At 42.4% G+C, this 21,311-nt stretch overlaps 1 protein-coding gene across 1 annotated transcript in view; it reads left to right on the plus strand.

Annotated features, from left to right (window-relative positions):
- Positions 1 to 3,986: 3,986 nt before the first annotated feature.
- The window catches only part of CDRT1 (CMT1A duplicated region transcript 1), a 30,647-nt gene continuing 13,322 nt past the window's right edge, over positions 3,987 to 21,311 (plus strand). The window contains exons 1-9 of the mRNA XM_004685071.2: positions 3,987 to 4,491; positions 7,131 to 7,298; positions 8,141 to 8,332; positions 8,432 to 8,559; positions 9,857 to 9,979; positions 11,974 to 12,083; positions 14,245 to 14,445; positions 17,954 to 18,075; positions 21,101 to 21,249. Of these exons, the coding sequence (XP_004685128.1) occupies positions 3,987 to 4,491; positions 7,131 to 7,298; positions 8,141 to 8,332; positions 8,432 to 8,559; positions 9,857 to 9,979; positions 11,974 to 12,083; positions 14,245 to 14,445; positions 17,954 to 18,075; positions 21,101 to 21,249 (1,698 nt within the window). The remainder of the gene's footprint in view (positions 4,492 to 7,130; positions 7,299 to 8,140; positions 8,333 to 8,431; positions 8,560 to 9,856; positions 9,980 to 11,973; positions 12,084 to 14,244; positions 14,446 to 17,953; positions 18,076 to 21,100; positions 21,250 to 21,311) is intronic.

The following is a 21,311-nucleotide window of genomic DNA, read 5'->3' on the forward strand; positions in this document are numbered from 1 at the left end:
TCATGCGGAAGTGGCTTCAGTTTCTTTGTGCTGTGCTTTAACCCATTGTGCCACCAGGGAGGGCCCAGGAATGTTCTGAATTTTAAGTGAATTCCAATATTCTGTCAAGTTTCATCATGAAGTAATGAGCTAGGAATGACAAGAACACTAATCTGGTCATGGAGCCTTGTCTCTCCATCCTGGTTCAGCCTGTTTTTGGTGTGACTGTTGTTAAGTCCACAAAGGTGGCATTTAGAACAAGCATGTCACTGTGCTCGGGACTAAGACATAGTCACCCTGAAGATAACTAGCTGTGTCTTTGGATCACAAAAAATTGATTTAAATCGAAGTCAGAAGTGTTCCTATGTGAAAAATTAGATAGGAATCTACAATTTAAGACAACAGTAGTCAAGTTACTCTATGAAATGGAGTCCCTATTTCCATGTCCTGGTGCCTGGCTTCTGATAGAACATGTTCTATCTTCAGAGGCTGCGCTCTGTACTGGGTTGCCAGCTGACCTCTGTGCCTGAGTGCTCCCCATGTCTACAGCCAACTGCACCTGCTCCAGGGACTACTGCTGCAGTCCCACTAGCCTCAGACAGGGAAGGAGGGTAGTGCACATGCGTTGCCTCTAGCTCTTCAGACTCTGGCACTAATTCCCTTCTGCCACCATGATGAAATAGCTCAGCATCAGGGCAGGAGGCCCTTGCAGCGGCATTCACCATACACGTGTCTGGCACCCACATGCAGGGCACTCGCTGGACGTGGTTCAGGTAGAGTGACTGGCCACCTGGCCTTTGCTGGGGCAGGACCACTTGGTTTCTGGTTTGCTCTGTACTCCTGTTGAGAAAATTCCACTGTCTTCCCAAAGGAAGGGGGACAGGGACTAGAAAAGAAGAAGCGACAGGTCTTCAAATGAGGACTGAGGATCAGCATAGCAGTGTTCAGCCACTGAGATTCAGGTTATTTGAGGAATTTCCCCCCAAATTAATAACTTAAGTAGTGAGTCTGATGATTATCTGAAAAAAGTGTGTGTATGTGTATGTCTCACATAAAAAAAATTTTTAAGTTGTTTCCAGTTGCTATTAACTCCTTTTATTTGTTCGTAGATGTTGAGCGATGGCAAAGCAATATTCATAGCCTTTCAAATTCTAATGTTCTCTCCAGAACTTTACATCAACTTTATTATTCTTTGTTCTGTTCCAGTCATGCCTCTCAGACCCCCTCTCTCTTCCTCCTGCTCCATCTTCTGTTCAGTCCGTTTAAAGCTTACATTTGAAATTAAATTTTATTTCCCCCTTCACACTTTGAGCCCAGTGGACTATGGTAGAGGACTATGGGTAGGCCTGGCATGTGGGTGTGGTGTGATGACATACGTCTCAGAGGTGTGATCCTGTATCTGTCAGCCATGTACAGTAGTGTAAACCAATTAACCTCAATAAAAAAATATTTTCCTGGGCCTTCTCTGGTGGTACAAGGGTTAAAGCTCAGCACTGTGAAGCTATCTGCAGCCACTGCAGCATGAGTTCCATCCCCAGCAAGGGAGCTGACCCACATGGCGCAGCAGACCTCTCCTGTCTCACCTGCTGCTCCCCTCAGCAGTGTATTTTGGTAGACCCACCTGTTCTGCTCCCCACTCTGTCTCTGGTGCATCCTCTGGCCTGAACCCCAGTTCTTATATGCATGTAAATAAAGCTTTAAAAACCTATTTCCCCACAGGATGTTTTGGGCTTTACATTGTAATATTAAGACAACACATTTGTTTTTGTGTTGGGTTGCTGCCCTGGCACATTTGTCCTCAAGGAGAGTCGGGTTGGCAGGGTCCAGGACAGCTTAGGTGGGGCCCAAAAGTGTGGTGGGAGATGAGCATTGCCCTAGGGGTCTAGTGCAGAGTCAGGCTCCTGGTTCTTATGTCCAGCTTCTCTGGGAGAATGCCCTAGGATGCCTGGTTCTGTGCTGCCAGCTTATCGTCAATTAATTACTTAAATAAACTTAGAGTGGAACAATAACCTGGAAAGTACGTGGCCTGCTTATCAGTAAATTTGCTCACTCTTGAAGGATCAGCTTCCACTTGGCAATTTTGTCTACCATTGACCTCGCCAATCCTTCAGTCTGGAAACTGATTCTTAAGTTTTCTTTTGTTAAGTAAACTCTGTGCTTGCTTTGATCAGCTTCCACTTGGCAATTTTGTCTACCATTGTCCTCGCCAATCCTTCGGTCTGGAAACTGATTCTTAAGTTTTCTTTTGTTAAGTAAACTCTGTGCTTGCTTTAATAGTTATAGCTAATACTGGAGCAGAACCAGGACCTGATTCTGTATCTAATTTGGAAGGATGGGGGACCAGTCACTAGGGGTCGATGACCAGCTTTGTTCTTTTTCCTCATTTTTCCTGTTTTCTCTTTCATCATTGCTTATCTCTCTTCTTTTTCTTTCTTTCGTATTTCTTTTTTTTTATGCTGTTCTGGACATGTTCCTCAAACTGGCTGCTAAGACTCTAGAGATAGTACTGCTAACTGAAAATAAAGTCTCAACGATAGTAATTAGTTTATTAGCTAATCGAAGTGAGGACCTGGGAAGCAGTCTATGTCAGATTTCACTCTGGAGCTGTCCTAATAAACACAAGTATGAATTTATTTTATGAAGGTAGGAACAATGAATCATTAACATTAAAAATGTAATTCTTTTTTTGTGGAAACTTTGAGGCTTATCTGTGGGTACTTCACCCTCAATTTATCATCACTTATAGTAGTGATTTTCAAACTATCCTGTGGCTTTTAGCGCTACTGGAGCAGCTGCTGGTTTTAATGTGGATAACAAGACTGACTTATGACATCTGTCATCTTTTGCCTCAGGGTAAAAGGCTTCATCTTAGTCAGTATAGCCCCATTGCTCCCACCTGTTGCCTGGCCAACAAGTAAACTCAGAAGGTATCACGTAAATTTGTACTAATAGAATATCACCTTTGTGCGTATTGTATATTGAGGTTTTATAGAAGGTAAGATTTGCAGAGTAGATTTCATGATTAAAAATGTTTGAAAAGCAGCAAAACTTTTGCCCACCTGTGCTGATGCAGGTGTTCTTCTTCAACATCCTTCCCTTAGCAGCAACTCTCCTGCCTACATGTGACCTGTGACTAGCTGATGCTCTTCACCAGCCTCCACCTTTTGCAAAGCAGCAGAGGCAGCTCCCTCCCCAGGCTGTCCACCTGTGACAATGCAGGCCCCCTTTTGACAAAGCTGTCCCTTTCAGGGGCAGCTCTTTCTGCTTACCTGCTTGGGTCTATGCAAATGTCCTTTATTCTTTTCCCCATTTTCATTATAAAAGTCCGCTCTCTATTAATTGTCAACCTTGTCCCCACCCCCACGGCCTCCCCCACCTCCTATAATGCTCTCTCACCCCTGTACCCCCCCCAAAGCTGTGAGCACTTACAGATTTGGAATCATAAGTCAAAGTTAAAGAACTTATATTAGACATTTGCGTTTTCACTTTGACAGTGAGTGCAGAAAATGAGTATAAATATTTAGAATCATTGTCATAGCTACCTTGTAACCAAACAGCTATAAACATGGGAATTTTACATCTAATTTTACATTCACAACTATTTAATAGTCATTAGTAACAGCAGCTGACACTCAACATCAGGCTCACAATACCCTTTGAATATTGGGATTCATATATTACTTAAACTTGAGTAATATTGTTCTTGTTAGAAATGAGATGACCTGCTTTTTCAGCATATACAGCAACTGCCTTCACAAGAAGTGCCAAGTTTAGGAGATTTACGGTAAAGCCATGTTTCCAAGGAGGTCAGTACAAAAAGCCAGACTTCTACCGGCAGTTCCTGGAGAGATAAGCTTTCCATCCATCACAGCAGTTTGCTTTCACTTTGGGAGATGTTTATAACAGAAAAGGTTCAACTGGGATATTTTATCAGCGTTTCCCCTTCCTCTGGTGTTTGGTGGGGTTGACAACGGGCAAGGATAAAATGAACTGGTCATCTCAAGATCATGGAAAATCTGGAATTGAGGCTCAGGAATGCCCCTTGTTTTCGTTGTGAGAAGGGAAATGATTCAGTCCCTGTATGCCAGAAATGTGAAACATGTATCTTGGCTTGGAAGATCTTCTCTACTAAGGAGTGGTTTCGACGGATCAGTGAGGTCTCACAGAGGAGGTTTTTGGTTAGCATCCTGATGCAGTTAGATAGCTTTTTTTTGTTACACTATTTTCAGGATATCCTTCAGCCCACACAGGGCAAGGATTTCATCTATAGCCGTTCTCGGATCATCCTCAGCAAGAAGGAGGGGAAAGCTGTGAAGTCTTCCTTGAACCAAATGTTGGATAAAACAGTGGAAGAGAAGATGAAGGAGATTTTGTATTGGTTTGGAAAGAGCACCCCTCACACTAAAGCTCATTACACACTTTTGCTGCTGCAGATGTGCAACCCCAAACTACTGCTCACTGCTGCCAACGTCATCAGAGTCCTGTGTCTGAGAGAGCAGAACAATATTTCAGGTAAACAAGCCATAGGTAGAAACCAGAGGGCCCCTAGAGATAGGAAGCTAGACTTCAGTAGCCTGTAATGGAACAGGAAGTTGGACAAGCTTAGGCTGGCAGGCATTTTCCAGAATGTAGGATAGAGGTGTTTGTCCTGACACCTGATCTTGTTTACCAAAGGAGAAATTGTTGAATATGACTTCCTTCTAGAAAATTATCCAATGGCAAATACAGAAGGAAGTACATTTAATGTCAAGCATTTAAAATGGATTTCTACATCCCTTTGGCACAGAAATGGCTGCTCTCTGACTCTGATTGTAGTTTTTGGAGATGGGTTTGGAGCATGGGGTCCTTGGGTTCACCCTGGGGAAAAGCCCCCCTTTCAGTGGCACATGGCATGTTTTCCAGGTGAGTTTCTCCATGACATAGTTATATTTAAAGAACAGATTTATTAGGGAAAGGACAGAGGAATAAAGGACACTTTCTTAGGCACAGGCAGGCAGAAAGAGCTGCCCTGAAAGGGACAGGTTTGCTGAGCGAGGCCTGCATGGTTGCAGGCTGGTGGCCTTGAGGACAGCGGCCTCCGCTGAGGGAGGTCATTGCAGAGAAATCCCGGCAGGTACAGGTCATGGCATATACAGGTCAGGTTGCTGCCCTGCAGAGGGAGAAAGTGGTGAAAAGAAGCACCTGCATAGGCACAGGTGGGCAGGACTGCTGCCCGGGCCAGTGCAGAGACTGTATGGATTCCACAATGGACCCAATCTCTGTATCTTTACCCTCAGGTCTGTGCTCCCGACAGTCCCTATGGCAGTTTGACACCTGCTTGGGCCTTATGCCTTATGATAAGTCACTGGAGCCTAAGGATCTTGATTTCTATGGCTGGGTTAGTGGTCATGTTAGACCGCTCAACCCCCACCTCCTTGCATGATTCAGGTTTTAATCTTGTGATTCCACCTTTAGGTTTTCTATTCTTTCCTCCATCAACTCTATTACTTAATGCTGGTGTGGTTCCTCTATTGGCAGTTTAGAGAATTGGGCTTGGGACAGAAGTAAGGGAGAAGCTACTGAATAGCTTTGCCCTTCAGCTTGCATGGAACAGAACCAGGCTAAACCGTCAAAAATTAGGGCCTTTTAAAAATTCATTCCACCGTGTATTCCTTTTTTGCACATATAATCTAACCTTGAAGTCGAGTTTATCCAAAGCTGGAGATAGCAAGTGGGCCCAAAAACGTCTAGGGCAGTAGTTTTCAAACTTTAGCTTGTCTTAGAATCCCGGGAGAGCTTATTAAAACATAGCTGACCTGGCTCCTCCCACAGAACTTGTGACTCATCAGGTTTGATGTGGGCAGGATTCTGCATTTTTAACAAGTTCCCAACTGATGCTGATGTTGCTTGTCTAGAGACACCACCTTGAGAACCACTGGTCTCTGTTTAGTACTAGTGAGTGGATCTTGAAAATCTTTGTTCAGCTGGATCAGGAAGCAAAACAAAGCATAGAGGAGGCAAGATTGGATTACAGAGGAGTCTAGGAGTAGATGGTGCAAGAAGCACAGGTTTAGTGGGGTGGGGTGGAGGGTGGGACCAAGGTCAGGAGGGGGTTGTCAGAGGAGGAGTTTTAGGAGTTCTTAAAAGTGGGAGAATTCCCAACATCCATCCCCCTTGATTTGTGGTCACATACTAATGGAATTCAAAGGAATTTTACAATTAGACCATAAAGGCACTAATTATATAGTAATATATGCCACATTAGGTTCATTCGTGTGTCAGGCGAGTAAAAGAATGATAACCTGGAGTTAAAAAGTGGTAAAAAAGAAATCAGAGTATTGTATACATTAGTTTAGATACTACCAGTCCAACTCCTTAACTCTATAGACAAGGAAGCCCAAATTTAGGGAATCTGGGTGACTTGGAATAGGTCACTCAGCAAGGAAGTTCAAAACCAGGTTTTCCCCTCCAGTCCTTCTCCCTCCTGAAAAAGGGATGGACGAGGGAGGACAGAACAGAGTAGACCTTTTTTTTTTTTTTTAAGATTTATTTATTTATGCATACAGCACTGGGGTAGAGTGGGTGAGAGGACTCACCAGAGACAGAGTGGGGAGCAGAACAGGTGGATCTACTGAAATATACTGCTGAGGGGAGCAGCTCCCTGGGTGGAGGTTGGACTCGCGGGTTGGACCCGCGTTGAAGAGGCCGAGTATAGCTTCCTGGTACTGCTGTGCTACTAGTGCTGCGGGCCTGAAATGTATCCATTTCAATAAAATGGAGGGAATCCGAGAGAATTATTTGAAGCAAAGTGTGTTAGAATGATACCAAGACAGGACATTTACATAGCAATTTGGTAATGTAAAACACTTGAAAAACTTGGGGATACCTGTAAGCATTCTGAAGGCTTTTGGTTAAGAGGGAGGCAGGAGGGACAGGGGCAAGCAGATAGAAGATAGAAGGGGGTGTTTATGGGGGGGAAATGCAACAGAAGACTTGCTGTGATTTTTGCATAGATAATCAGAGTCCCAAAGAATAACAGACATAACTGATCTGGCCCATTTTGCGTAGATTTACAAGAAGCAAGTAGAAATAAAAATAATCTCTCCATCTTTTTTTCCCCCCCTCTACACAGCTGCCTAAAAACACCTTCTCTTGGTCTTTCTTTTCCTCAGGGGATGAGCAAGTCCTCAATGATACGCTTTTCTTCCCAGAGCGCTATCCCAACCCCAAATCGGAAACCTCGTGTAACTACTTAGCCAAGCAAACATCCTTCCCTTTGGCCTCTGCTTCAGCAAAAGAAAACTTGTTTAAAAATATTGGGGGAGAGCAACCTGATACTGGTAAGTCAACCAGAAAGTCAATCTATGGATACCAGCAAGTGCCAGAGGTGTGGAGATGGCAGGACCCTCGTACCATTTGCTTGGCAGTTACAGTGTGTCAGGCTCTGTGGGGTTTATTCCTTCATCTAACCTCACATCTGGTATTGGGGAAAACAAGGGTTAAAATCAATCAGTATCACTCCACATCCAGGTTTCACCTCTTCCTGGTGCCTCCAAGAGATGTCTGAAAATAGAAACCAGTTTCTTTTGAACTGTCCTCTGTTCCTAGCTGCCAGCCACCATCTTCATCTAGCCCCAGAGTGCCGGCACCTCTGTGATTCAACCCGGCAGAGGCTCATTATGTTACGTTCGGATTCTGTCCTCCAGAGGAAACAAAATCATTGGGGAACTTGGGCCTGACTCTAAGGTCTTTCTAAGTTGGTTTTTGAAACAAGACATAGATGAGACACAAGCATAAAATCCAAATATTTTTACATGGAAAAGTTTAAATTTCCAAAGTGGTAGACTAGTACAATAACTACTCACATAACCATTACTCATCTCTAATAATTATTGACAGTATCCATCTGTTTCATTTGATTCCCCTTTAAGAATTGTTTAAAATTTTTCTTGACAGGGTAATTTCCAGGGAATTCCAGACACAATGCCATTTCACCAGAGCGGCCAGTCAGGCTCTGATAACACATATATAGATATTGTGTGTTTGATTGGAAAGATTCTATATTTGTTTTGGTCCAAGGGTAGACATTGATAAACTTTATTTTGTGGGAATGTTTTCGGCAAGGGGTTGCTATGGGCCTGGAGACAACCCTACAATGTACCTTTCTCTGGCTTCCCTCTAGATGAACTATGGAAGAATTCACTTCAGTGCATCTCCAAGATGAATAGGCCATCTGCATATAATCGTAAGGCAGGGTATGCGCACTCAAAGCTGTTGGTTGACCTGGATGCTGTCAGAGTCCTTTCTTCTGGGGTCAGCAAATACCGGGACTTCATCCGCTACCTGCCCATCCACCTCTCCAAGTATATTCTAAGTATGCAGGGGTTTATTGGGGGCGGGGGGTATGAGACCTCCCATCACAGCCAAGTTCTGACGTCCCCAGGTCTGTCCTTTTTTCTTTTTCTTTTTTCAGGTATGCTGGATAGAAGCAGCCTCAACAGGTGTGCCTTTGTGAGCCAGCACTGGGCTGCACTGGCACAGCAGGTCAAGATGGATTTGCCGATGCATACCTTCATTCAGAATCAGATTACCTTCTTGCAGGTACTTCCTGTGTGGTGTCCTGTCTGGAGACCAGCCTCATTTATCTGTTCAGGCTGACCTGACTCTAGGCTTGCAGTCTAGTCAGTAGACCCATAGCTGGCCTCTTGCTTCTCCTTTGCTGCTCCATAGTATTCACAGTCAATTCCTTTTTGTCTTGACTTCCTGTGCTAATCAGCATTTACTCCCCCATCATCAGTGCATCTAACAAGAACAAGTTGTATGTAAACTTTTCGGGAAGAGAACCTCACAAAGTGGTGTTTTTCTTTTTCTTTTTTCTCTTATATATGTGTGTGTGTGTGTATAAAACGTGTGTGTGTGTATATATATATATATATATGTATGTATATATATACATTTTTTTTTACATCATTCTTCATTTCGTTGTAATCTCCCTGGATTTCCCACCACCATTTCACCCATGCACCATCACCACAGTCCTGTGTGCTCTTCCCACCCCTATTTTGATCCTGTTCCTCTCTCCTCCCCCATAGAATGTCTCTGGCTTATAGTTGTTAAGTTGATGTTTGTTTTTACTTTATTGTAATTACTATACATATATATTTTCCCCCCGATTCTTTACACGTCTACTATCTGGTGTTTTTCTTTTTCTTTCTGGCTTATTTCACTAAGCATGATCTTGTCCAGCTCCATCAGGTTGCTGCCAATGGCATGAGCTTATATTTTTTGATTGCTGTTTATATTCCATTGTGTATAGGTACCACATCTTCTTGATCCAGTCATCTATTTTTGGGCATTTGGATGGATTCCACATCTTCTCTATTGTAAATAAAGCAGCAATAAACATAGGGGTGCAGGTGTCCTTTTGAAGGTTTTTATTTTTTAAAGAGAGTTATAATTTATACAATTAAAAAACTGTGCATCTGTTTCAGAATCAACTTCATAAAGTGTAGAGATATTTATACAGCCACATGCCATGCTTTTAGGTTAAAATGCAGTTTTCCCCATAGTTACCATCTCTGGCATTCTTAGTTCTGATTCTTTCTTGGAGAATCTAGTCCGAAATCATGATATCCTAAGAGTTTGGATTTTTCTTAGCGGAGAGAGATGACAGAAAATGAGAAGCAAGTATTGTAAGGCAGGTCACTCTCTGGAAAGGTGGAGACTGCTGGTTATCCCTAGCTAGTCTCTAAATGCACGGCAATTACTATTCTCCTACATACACGAATGGCCTAACTGGCCTTTCTTAGCCAGAGTTTACCCATTTTTCCTACTTTTCCCCTCCTCTTGCAGAGTAGCAACTAACATTAGCATTTTCTGATTTTGTTTTTCTCCCCAGGGGTCCTACACAAAGGGAATAGATCCTAATTATGCCAACAAACTTTCCATCCCAGTTCCTAAAGTGGTAGATGATGGGAAGCGCACACGTGCAAAAAATCAGAAATGGAAACTGAGGATGAAGGTGGGTTCCCAAGACATGTGGAGCTAGTAGCTGTGAATGCCACCTTTTAACTGAAGTCCAGACTCAGCCCTCACCAGAGAAGTAAAAAGTGGGAGTACAGGGGACAGAGCATGTATAGGATAGGGAGGCCAGAACTCTGTGCTTCCTATTCTTGAGCAAGATACTCCCTCTCCTTATGCCTAATTTCCTCATATGTTGGATGCATGAGTTGTTTTGGTGGTCCTTGCAGAGTTCAGTTTTCCAAATCCTCCAGCGAGGTCCTCTGTCCATGGCACCAAGTCAATGAATGGGGAGCTGGGAACCAGTAGCACTATGAGGGAGAGCTGGGATGCCCATCAACAACTACCAGTCCATGTACCTAGAGGCTGGCAGCATCTACTGCTAGGAATAAGAAGGACCCAAGGGGCACGGGGCGGAAGGGCCATACCATACCAGACTGTCCAGGGGCTAGATGAGCGAAGTTTTGTTATCTCTCAATTCCAGTTCATTCTGGTAGCATGATGGAAAGGAGAATTATTCAGTCATAACTCTTCCCACCAAATCTTGGGCCACAGTGAAGACATGTAGGTGGGGGATTCTCTGAGGCCTCTGTTCTGCATGCCCAGGCATGGTGGTTATTCCTCAAGCCATTCAATCCCAGCCCCCTTCTCTGTTTTGAAATCCATGTCACTGGCTCCCAAAAGGATGCCTAATGGTAGGGGGGTCTGACTGTAGCTTCTCTTAGAGAAACTATGGGTATAAATTAGAATTTGAGAAATAGAAGTACCTAGAGAGACCATCTAGTTCATGTGCCCAGAGAGGTCATAGAGGTCACATGAAGGAGGGAGAAGGCTGGTGTGAGCAGTTAGAATGATGGGACTCTTCTTTTTCTTACATGCAGGTAAACAGTTAAGGCATTTATAGGAAAATGTGGATCAAAGAAAAAACACATTTGTGGGCTTTATTTGATTTGCTGTTTAAAAAAAGATTTATTTTCATTTATTTCTGCATACATACAAGAACTATGGTCTAGGCTAATCTAAGTGGGGGTTGGGGGTTGTGGGGTGAGAGGGTTCACTAGAGACAGAGTAGGGGACCAAAACAGGAGGATCTACTGACATACACTGCTGAGGCGAGCAGGGGTGAGACAGGAGAGGCTTGCTGTGCCATGTGGATCACCTCCCTGGCTGGGAATTGATTGAACTCATACCACCATGGCTGGCGTTAACTTGATAGCATTGAGAATTTAGCCCCTGTGCCACCAGGGAGACCTGACCTGCTATTTTTATCCCCAAGTTGGTCTATTCACTCATTTTATAGATGAAGAAACTGAGGCTCAGAGAGGTCTCTCAGTCAGTGCCATGAGAGAGATGCAAGTTGAATGTGGCCTTGTTTTCTCCAAGTGTTCTGCTAAGTATAACAAATACCTTGTTCCTTGGTGGTGGAGCTAGTAATCACCTGACAAACATGGATTATCTAGTCATGCCTGATGTTTTAGAAATGTATATAGTGTAGGAGAGAGAAATAAATTGAGTTTATAGACTTGGAAAAGAACCTGTGAAGCAGCAAGAATAAACAATTAAGGAATCCGCTGGGCAGAGGGGAGCACTTTCAGGGGTGATGGCCAGAATGCTAAGCTAAAGCAGTCTGCCAGACAATGCTTGTTCTGCTGGTATGTGAAATATAAATGTGAAAACTGTGACTTCAGGAAAATGGCCAAAGCGCATCTGTGACTTTTTTGTGACCCTTACCCAGTGTGAACATACTTTCAGAAAAATTGTGCTTTCAGCAACATGGAAAGTTTATGGGATTAGAACACATAAAAAATACAAACAAAGAGGTGGAGGAATTAGGTCCTTGACAGCCTTTTCTCATCCATGGGTTACATTAGTGCCTGCTACGGGCCTCTCACCATCACCATGTAGCAGCAGCCCTTGCCTGGAATGACACTAGGGGACACATGACAGGGACCCCAGTAAAGCTGCCACTGTCTGACTTCCAAGTGTTCTTGTTAGACTGACTACAACCTGTGGACGGCGTATCAGGGCCAGGAAACCCAGCAGGTCCAGATGGAGGAGAGAAATGTCTTCTGTGGGACTTACAACGTTCGCATTCTCTCTGACAAGTAAGTCTGGGATCAGGTCTTCCGGGTCTTTCAGAACCTTGAATTGCTTACACCAGCATTGTAGGATTCCCTTGATCCTCCCTGGAAGGGCAGTCCTTCCCCATGGCAAACTCCAGCCCCAAAATAATATAGATCCCATTTTGGAGAATAGGTGGTTGATTTTTACATCATTTTCAGTGGTGAGTAAAGGGCATATTCTCCTGATACATTTTGAGTTTGCTGCCCAAGAACTTGACTCTGATGTATGCAATGCACATGCATACATTTGTTCTTTTTTTTTGAAATATCTGTATTTCCCCCCTAACTTTAGAAGTAATGTATGTTTATTGGAAAAAATATTCCCAAATGCCATTGAGAAAAGCAAAGATCTCCTATACTATAATCATCATTTAGAGAAACCCACCATTGAACTACATTTTTAACTATATTAAACTATATTAGGCTACATGTTAAATAGAATGAGGTTATGCTATACATATTTCTGTAAACTGCTCAGCAAAGTACTCTGAGTAGCTTTCCATGTTAGATATGAAAATGGTACTTATGATATTTATATATGATATACTATAGGGAGAAGGCCCATCAATCAACTAGAGTCATACTTTATTATTATTATTTTATTATATTAGTTTATTTTTACATATTTTTGTGCATTTTTCCATCTCAGCATACTTTATTTTTTTAAAAATGATTTTATTTATTTATGCATACAGAACTGGGGTACAGGCCAGAGGTGCAGGGGCAGCGAGAGGATTCGCCAGAAACAGAATGGGGAGCAGAACAGGCAGATCAACAAAGTACACAGCTGAGGGGAGCAGTGGGCAAGACAAGAGAGGTCTGCTGCGCCATGTGGGTCACTTCCGAGGCGGGGATTGAACTCGCACTGAAGTGGCCATGGCTTGGCTTAGCTTCTCAGTGCAGTGCTCCAACCTGCTGCGCCACCAGGAAGGGTCTCAGTCATACTTTAGGCGCAGGACTCTGTTCTTTATATACAGTTTTGTATAGTTCATCTTCATTTTTTGGCTGTGAATCTTACCAACAAATTACTGACTGAGAATATACCAGTCAATAGGGGGAAGACAGAACAGAAAGGGGAAAAGCACAGCTGATTTTTTTTTTAAAGATTTATTTATTTATTCATACAGAACTGGGGTACAGGCCAGAGATGCAGAGGGTGAGAGGATTCACCAGAGACAGAGTGGGGTGCAGAACAGGAAGATCGATGAAGTACACTGCTGAGGGGAGCAGCGGGCGGGTCAGGAGAGGTCTGCCACGGCATGTGGTCACCTCCGGGGCAGGCAGGGATCGAACTCATGCGGAAGTGGTTTAAGCTTCTTTGTGCTGTGCTTTAACCAGCTTCGCCACCAGGGAGGGCCAGCACAGTTGATTTTTTATGGATAGTGGAGTGACAAGTCCTCTTCAGAAGAGATGATGACACTGGATGTGACAGGTAGAATGAAAAAGCTATCAAGAGGCCATATATTCTTGTTTATTGAAAAAAATCCACTTTCTCTGTGGAGTAATGATTGCTAGAGTGATTAGCAATAGTGTACACCCTTCACAATAAAAATTATCTCAGTTTGAACAATAAATGATTTGGCCACATTGCTCTTATTTTATCTATTTTCAAAAAAACCCTGAAGTTGGAAAATTAGTTCTACTTGCCCTATTTTATTGGACAAAGCTCACTGAAGGCAAGATTCTCCTTATTCATCTTTATATTTCTTGTGATTCCAGCTAGCACAGGACTTTGAAACTACTAAATACTCATCAGCTATTTATTAAGAAAAATAAAACCCAGTGGTATATACAGTGGATACAGGGGTTTTCCATGAAAAAAAGGCATTATGGTCAAATAAGCTTAGTAAATATCACACACTGTATTCTCTTACTTGGAGAATTTTCCCACATTAGCAGATTAAAAACTAGTTTGCAGGTTGTCTTTAGATTTTAAATCTTCCTGAGATGGATTTTTGTTATGTCATGAGGTAGGGCTCCATTAGCCCATTACTACTAGGTCTTGCCTTCTGAAAAGTTGTTGGAAGGCTCTGAATTTCCCGTTTTCCCATTGCTATAGGTGAAAGCCATGTTACTAAGTGAGTCCCAGGAAAGACACTAATTCTTCTTTCACTGGTCATCTCCTCTCATCCCTACAATTCAGGTGGGCTCAAAACAGAGTCATCCATTATTGTGGGGGAGATCTGATAGCTGTTTCATGCAATCGGAGGATCAAGCTTCTGGACATTACTCAAATCAAGGAGTTACCCACTGAGTTCCGTGGCCATGCAGGGACTGTCCATGCCCTCTTCTTGTGTGAGGAGGAAAAGTTTCTCCTGAGTGGGAGCTATGACCTAAGTATCAGGTAAGTGGTTCAAGTTAGTCATGGTCCTCATCCAGAGCTAAAAGTCAGCTAGCAAAACAAACTGAAAAGTTACCTAAATGACACAGACATTCAGTTAACATACACTTCAGCTTCTGGAAGACCTACCTTTTAGCTAGGCAAAAAACAAGAATTTGTGTATTGTTAAAATGTTAATGAGAAACATTTATAACAATCATCAGATATATCCCTTAGTTGCAGATTTTGAGTCAGAAAGGATCTTTTTTAGCGGTCTTAGAGGAAAGCACGCTTTTTCTCATTTCTCTACCAACACTCTGACCCATCCAACTTTCATATTTCTGCCAAATGAATCTGTGGAAAATTATCTCCATTAATACTACTCTGGTCATTGGTATGTGTGCTTATTAACTTCTGAAGCTTCCTGTTCTGTAAATTGCCTGATTATGCTCTTTGCCTATTTTTCCTATTGGGGCCACTATAATTGTATTTATTTGCCGTTCCAAATACCACCTTCCTTATATGTCTTTTTTAAATAAAAGGTGTCATTTCCCCCTATAGCAACTATAAAACTACTCTGTGATATACCCCAGTGACTTATGGTGCCATCTTCATTGATATGGTGATTTTCCATATATACATAAGAAGTGTCTGGGAGGTCTCTATTCTAAAATAGTAGTTTGTTTTTCTGTTTTTGCACCAAAACCACACTATTTTTTTAAAAGGCCTATAAAAGAGCAATTTTAGGTTTACAGCAAAACTGAGAAGAAAGATTTCACATATACTCCCTGCCCTACTCATATACAGCTTCACCCATTAGCAATATCTTCCACCACAGTGGTAGCTGTGTTCTAACAACTGAATCTATAGTAACATAATTACCCATACTCCATATTTTACTCTTGGTGTTGTATATTCTGAGGGTTTGGACTAATGTATCCATAGTCACAGTATACAGAGTATTTTCACTACCCTAAACATTTTGTGTGTCCTTGCTATTTATTCATTTTCCCCTCCCTCCTCCAATTCCTAGCAACTGCTGATCTTTTTTTTTCCCCTGTCTCCATGATTTTGCTTTTATTTTTAAAGATTTATTTATTTATTCATACAGAACTGGGGTACAGGCCAGAGGCTCAGGGGCGGTGAGAGGCTTCACCAGAGACAGAGTGGGGAGCAGAACAGGCAGATCGACGAAGTACACTGCTGAGGGGAGCAGCGGGCGGGTCAGGAGAGGTCTGCCACGCCATGTGGTCACCTCCGGGGCAGGCAGGAATCGAACTCATGCGGAAGTGGCTTCAGATTCTCAGTGCTGTGCTTTAACCCGCTGCGCCACCAGGGAGGGCCTGATTTTGCTTTTTTTCCAGAATGTTGGATAGTCAAATCATGCAGGATCTATCTTTTTCAGATTGGCTCTTACATATCGTATATACATTTATGATTCTTTCATTCCTTTGCATGGTTTGACAGCTTGCTTTTTTTTTTTAGTGCTGAATAATATTACATTGTCTGGATGTACCATAGTTTATTTATCTACTCATTTACTGAAGGACATCTGGTTGTAACAATTATGTTTTGACAAAACAAAACAAAACAAAACAAAACAAAACAAAACAAAAAAACAAAAGCTTTGACAATTATGAACAAAGCTGCAATAAACATCCACATGCAGGTTTTTCTACTCCTTTGGGTAAATATCAAGAAGTATGATCATATGCTAAATCATATGGAAAGAATATATTTAGTTTTGTAAGATGCCACCAAACTGTAATGAATGTGTTCTGATTGCCCTGCTTCCTCACCAGCATTTAATGTTGACAATGTTGCAAATTTTGGCCATTCTAATAGATATGTAGTGGTATCTCCTGTGGTTCTAGTTTGCATTTACTTGATGGCCTCCAGTGTGGCCTCCAATGTGGAACATCTTTTCATATGCTTATCTTTGCGAATGGTATTTGATTTGTATTTTCAAATTGTTGCTGGTATGGATAAATGCTAATCGTTTTTTAGTTTGATCTCATATCCAGAAACCTTGCTAACCTCTCTTAGTTCTAAAAGTATGTATGCACTGCTTTGCCCCTTCCAATCTTGCCATGCCTTCCAGTTAAAGAGAAAAGGAATCTTTATCTTATTCTTCTTGAAGGGAATAGACCTACAACAGTGTTTGCTATTGAGACTTTGGTTTATAAGTTTTACTGTGTCAAGGAAGTTCCTTTTATTCCTATTTTTCTAATTTTAAAAAACATTTATTTATTTATGCATACAAGAACTGAGGTACAGGCCAGAGGTGTGTGTGTGTGGGGGGGGGTGAGAATTCACCAGAGACAGAGTGGGGAGCAGAACAGGCAGACTGATTGAAATACACTGCTGAGGGGGGCAGCAGGTGAGACAGGAGAGGTCTGCAGCGCCATGTGCTTCACCTCCCTGGCTAGGGATGGGCTTGTGCTGCCGTGGCTGTGGAGAGCTTCATAGTGCTGTACTTTAACCCCTTGTGCCACCAGGGAGGGTCCTTTTTCTAAAAATTTTTATCAAGTGAATTTATGTATAAATAAAAAAAAAATCAAACAATGCAACAATAATCTGGACACATGGTTGACCAAATGGCTAGAAACAGGAATCCAAAATATGCTTTCTTTCAGGCATAGTTAAAAACATGTGAGCACAGAGTAGGCTGCATGCCAAGTTTCATAATTATTCTATGATGTAAGTACCACCCTCATTCCCATTGTGATTGAGGAAGCTGAGGTGCGCAGTGGTTCAGTAACTTGTTCAAGATCACACAGGTAGTAAGTGATGGATCTTGGACTGCACCTCAGGCAACCTGGCTCCCAATCCACTATCTTACATTGCACTCTAAGCTGTCATGAAAGCCATCTGGCTGAACTGCCATTGAACTATCAGTGATAGTTAAGAGACTGCAGGTAAGTTTGCTTATTACAAAAGTATGATTCTTTCATATTCCCACATCTCTGATGTGCTTTAGCAATATGCCCCAGATAATTTCGATCCACATAACTATGGCAAGTTTTGTTCTTAATCATAGGGTAGACCTTCCATTGAATAAGTGCCAAGGATACTAAGCCTAGGAACGGTCATTCCAGGGATCCTTCTACCTAATGCCAACTGAACATCTATCAAGCATTCTGTACTTTTTCTAATGTTACAGGCATTAATGCAGAGTTTCTCAACCTTGCATTGCTGACATCTGGGACTGGAAAATTCTCCATGTGGAGGCTGGGATGTTTAGAAGCAACCTTGAGCTCTGCCCACTAGATATCAGAAGTACCTCTCTCCCCACTTGTGACAATCAAAATGTCTCCAGACCTTGTCAATATAGATTTAAGAAATTAAGTAGGTTTCCTAAAACTACCCCTAAAAGTGCTGCAACTGGGATTCAAATCCAGGTCTTTGACACTGAGCTTAACCCTGAAACTGCTGCCTTCCAACTACCTATTGCTCCAAAGGCATTATACACAGCATGACCCCTGGGCCCTCAGAAAATCACAAAACATTTTTTTTTGGCTGATTCCTGCAGATACTGGGATCTGAAAACTGGGGCATGTGTGCGAATCTTCACTGGCCACCAGGGGACGATCACTTGCATGGATTTATATAAGAAGATCTTTGTATCAGGAGCAAAAGATTGCCAGATAAAAGGTGAGAAGCAAATGTCTAAAATGTTCTAAGACATTTCCCTAAATCCATGGGTTGCCAAAAAACTTGCTTTGCTTGTTTTGACAGGCAGTCATTTATGCTTTTACTTATTTGCATCCAGCCATCCATGGATCCTTTCAACAACTGTTGAATACTGAACTGTACTTATGCCGAGAGGGAAAAGTTACACAGCCCTTAAGACATGAGTTTTTCATTTCCTCAAGGTGTTTATAGTCTTCTAAGGGGGACAAATACATACACACATGCATGTAGGTATGTATGTACACACATATGTATATAGGTATATGCACATACATGTACATAGGTATACACATATATGTATATAGAGGTATAAGCACACATGCACATATATGTATATACAGAAACATATATATACATACATTTATGTGCACACACATCTGTATATAATGTATATAGCTTATATAATCTGTATATAAGTATATAACGGGGGCTATTATAAATAGGGGTATGATAATAGTTGTCATGAATTGAGTCCTGGCTTTGTGACAGGCATTGTGATAGGAGCTACACACATACACACTGTCTTATTTAACTCACAACAACCCTGTGGAGTGAACAGAGATGAGGACTCTGGAGACTCAGAGAGAAAAACAATTTGCTTCACATCAAAGCTGCTAAGTAGTAGAGCAGAAAATTGAACTCAAGGCTGTCTGGTTCTAAATAATATGCTCTTAACCAACATGCTGAGTTCTGAGGGGCTACAGAAATATGGCACAGCATTGTGACAGGGTGCTATTTGTGGCAAGAGGGCTTAGGCTGAGGACAGAGCATGTAGGTAGTCCATCAGGTAACAAGACAGGCACACTTATAGAAGGTTGAAGAAAATGATGCATTCAGGAATTTTCATTGTTTGGTGTGACTCGATTGTAATGTGTGATGTTGGGGGTTAGGCTGGTAGGTTTATTTGGGGCCAGATTATCAGGGGTTTTCTGCATAATGGCAGGAAATTGAATTTTATCCTAAAAGACACAGAAAGCTATAAATATATTTTAAGTTGAGGATTGATGGGATCTAAAGTATATTTTACAAAGATTAGTGGTAGTGTGGAAGAAGGATTTGAAGAGGGTAATTGTGTGGAGGACAGGTTAAGACACCGCTGAGTCTAGGTATTGCTGGGGTTCCTTTAGAATATTTGAGGACAGATGTGAAGAAATTCAGATGGATGTGATTTTACATGAAATAGCAGACAGAAGGGAGATTTCCAGAGGAAGAACCAGCAGAAACCACTACAACTCGATATAAAAAGGCAGAAAGGTATAAAGATATAACACGTGACTTGGTAATTCAGACCACTGGGCATATGAGTGCCATTCATGGAAACAGGAAGAAGAGAGGTGAGGAACAGAGGAGAAGATGCCTTAATTTTAGACATTTTGAGTGTGGTAGGCTGAGTAAGATTCAACCAAAGATGTCCTAGTCCTTGTGGCTATGTCATTTTGTAAGGCAAAAGAGACTCTGCCTGTGTAATTGAGTTAAGGACCTAAAAATGAGGAAATTATCCTGGATTATTGTTTGGGATGCTGGGTAATTACAAGGATTCTTAAAAACGGAAGCTTTCCTACTTTTGATCTAAGGGAGATGGGGTGGAGAAGAAGCAATGATCTGAGCAATGGAACATTACTGACTGAGGAGGAAGGAGGAGGTCATGAGCCAAGGAACATGGGTGGTGACCTGTAGCATGTGAAAAAGGAAGGAAATAGTGTCCCTCCAGACTCCATAAAGGAAAACAGCCAACTAACTCCTTGATTTTAGCTTTGTGATCAGATTTTTGTAAGATAATATATTTGTGTTGCTTCGACCCTAAGTTTATAGTAATTTGTTATTTCTACACCAAGAGAAAAGCTATTACATATTACACTGGGGAGGCTGATGCAAGGGTCGCTATACTGGCTTGGGCTCCCAGTAGTTGATTTGGTGGTTCTCAGTGCTAAGAAAAGGTAACTTAAGCTCAGATAACATTTCCCCTGAAAAGCAGGAGGAACAAATGAAAACAGAAGAGAATAAGGAAACGGGGAAACCACAGCCTGTTCAAGTAGCTAGAGGAAAAAGATGTGGGAAGGGGTCATGGTGTTACATACACACACTCAGACCCTCTTAAGAAAACTTCCCACCTCTTCTCCCTCCTTAACCTGACTGAATACTTCATTGCCCTGTTTCCATTGGGGAGCAGAGCAGAAAGGATGAAAGGATGAAGTTTGCAGCTGGAATGGCAGAAAAGGCCTCCCATCCTTGAGAAAGTCTTGTGGGGTAGGGGCTAGCATGTGGGGAGCAGAACCTTCCTCTCCGGTGAGCCTCCAAACAAACATAGTAATCAACATACTTATTTTAATGAAATCCTTAAAAATCAAAATATATCTACAATGAAAAAAAAATCCTTGCTTTCCCTACCCCTGGTCATGTTATCAACCCAGCTGCTTCTCTTGGGCTCTCTCCACCTTCCTGGGTCCCCAAAATTGAATGGAAAAGAGCTCTAGAGGCCTAAAAGCTAACCCCTGGCTTTAGACCAGTGCATCTTACTTGCCAGTATATCTTTTGATTCACCTTTCAGTTTTCCCTCTTCTAATTTTGTCCAAGAGCTTATATCCCTATGGTAAAAATATGTTTGGAAGGGAAGTGTAGTTACACAGCTAGGGAGAACCTACCATAAATGGTCAAGGGCACGGCCTCAGCCCCAGACTCCCCAGGTCAAGCCCAGTGCAGTCTGCTTACTACCTGTCTGGTAGTAACTGGAACTCTGGAGCCAGTTACTGAAACTTTTTACTCTTCAGTTTCTTCACTTGGGACAGGAGATGTCTGCTGTGCTATGAGTCAGCTCCCTGGATGGGGATCAAACTCATGCTGCAGTGGCTGGGGTTTGCTTCATGATGCTGTGCCACCAGGGAGGATCCTCAGTTAGTCTTAGCATCCCTGAGGGGATGTGGAATTCACTGCCATCCTTCATCCTTCACTTCCTCCCTCCCTAGCTCTCTCTCCTTCTCCCTTTCAGAGTGGGATCTAAACACAGGGAAGTGCCTGAAAACATTTAAACACAAAGATCCCATCTTGGCCATCAAGATCAGTGACACCTACATTGTGAGCAGCTGTGAGCGAGGGGTCATCAAAGTATGGCACATTGTCAACACACAGCTGGTCAAGGTGAGAGGGCAGTGGGCTGTGGGGCCTGGTGGTGACTGGAGGAGATGACAGACTCCTCTGTG

The sequence above is a fragment of the Condylura cristata genome, unplaced genomic scaffold (assembly GCF_000260355.1).
Source record: "Condylura cristata isolate star-nosed mole 26May11 unplaced genomic scaffold, ConCri1.0 scaffold00017, whole genome shotgun sequence".
Taxonomy (NCBI): Eukaryota; Metazoa; Chordata; class Mammalia; order Eulipotyphla; family Talpidae; genus Condylura; species Condylura cristata.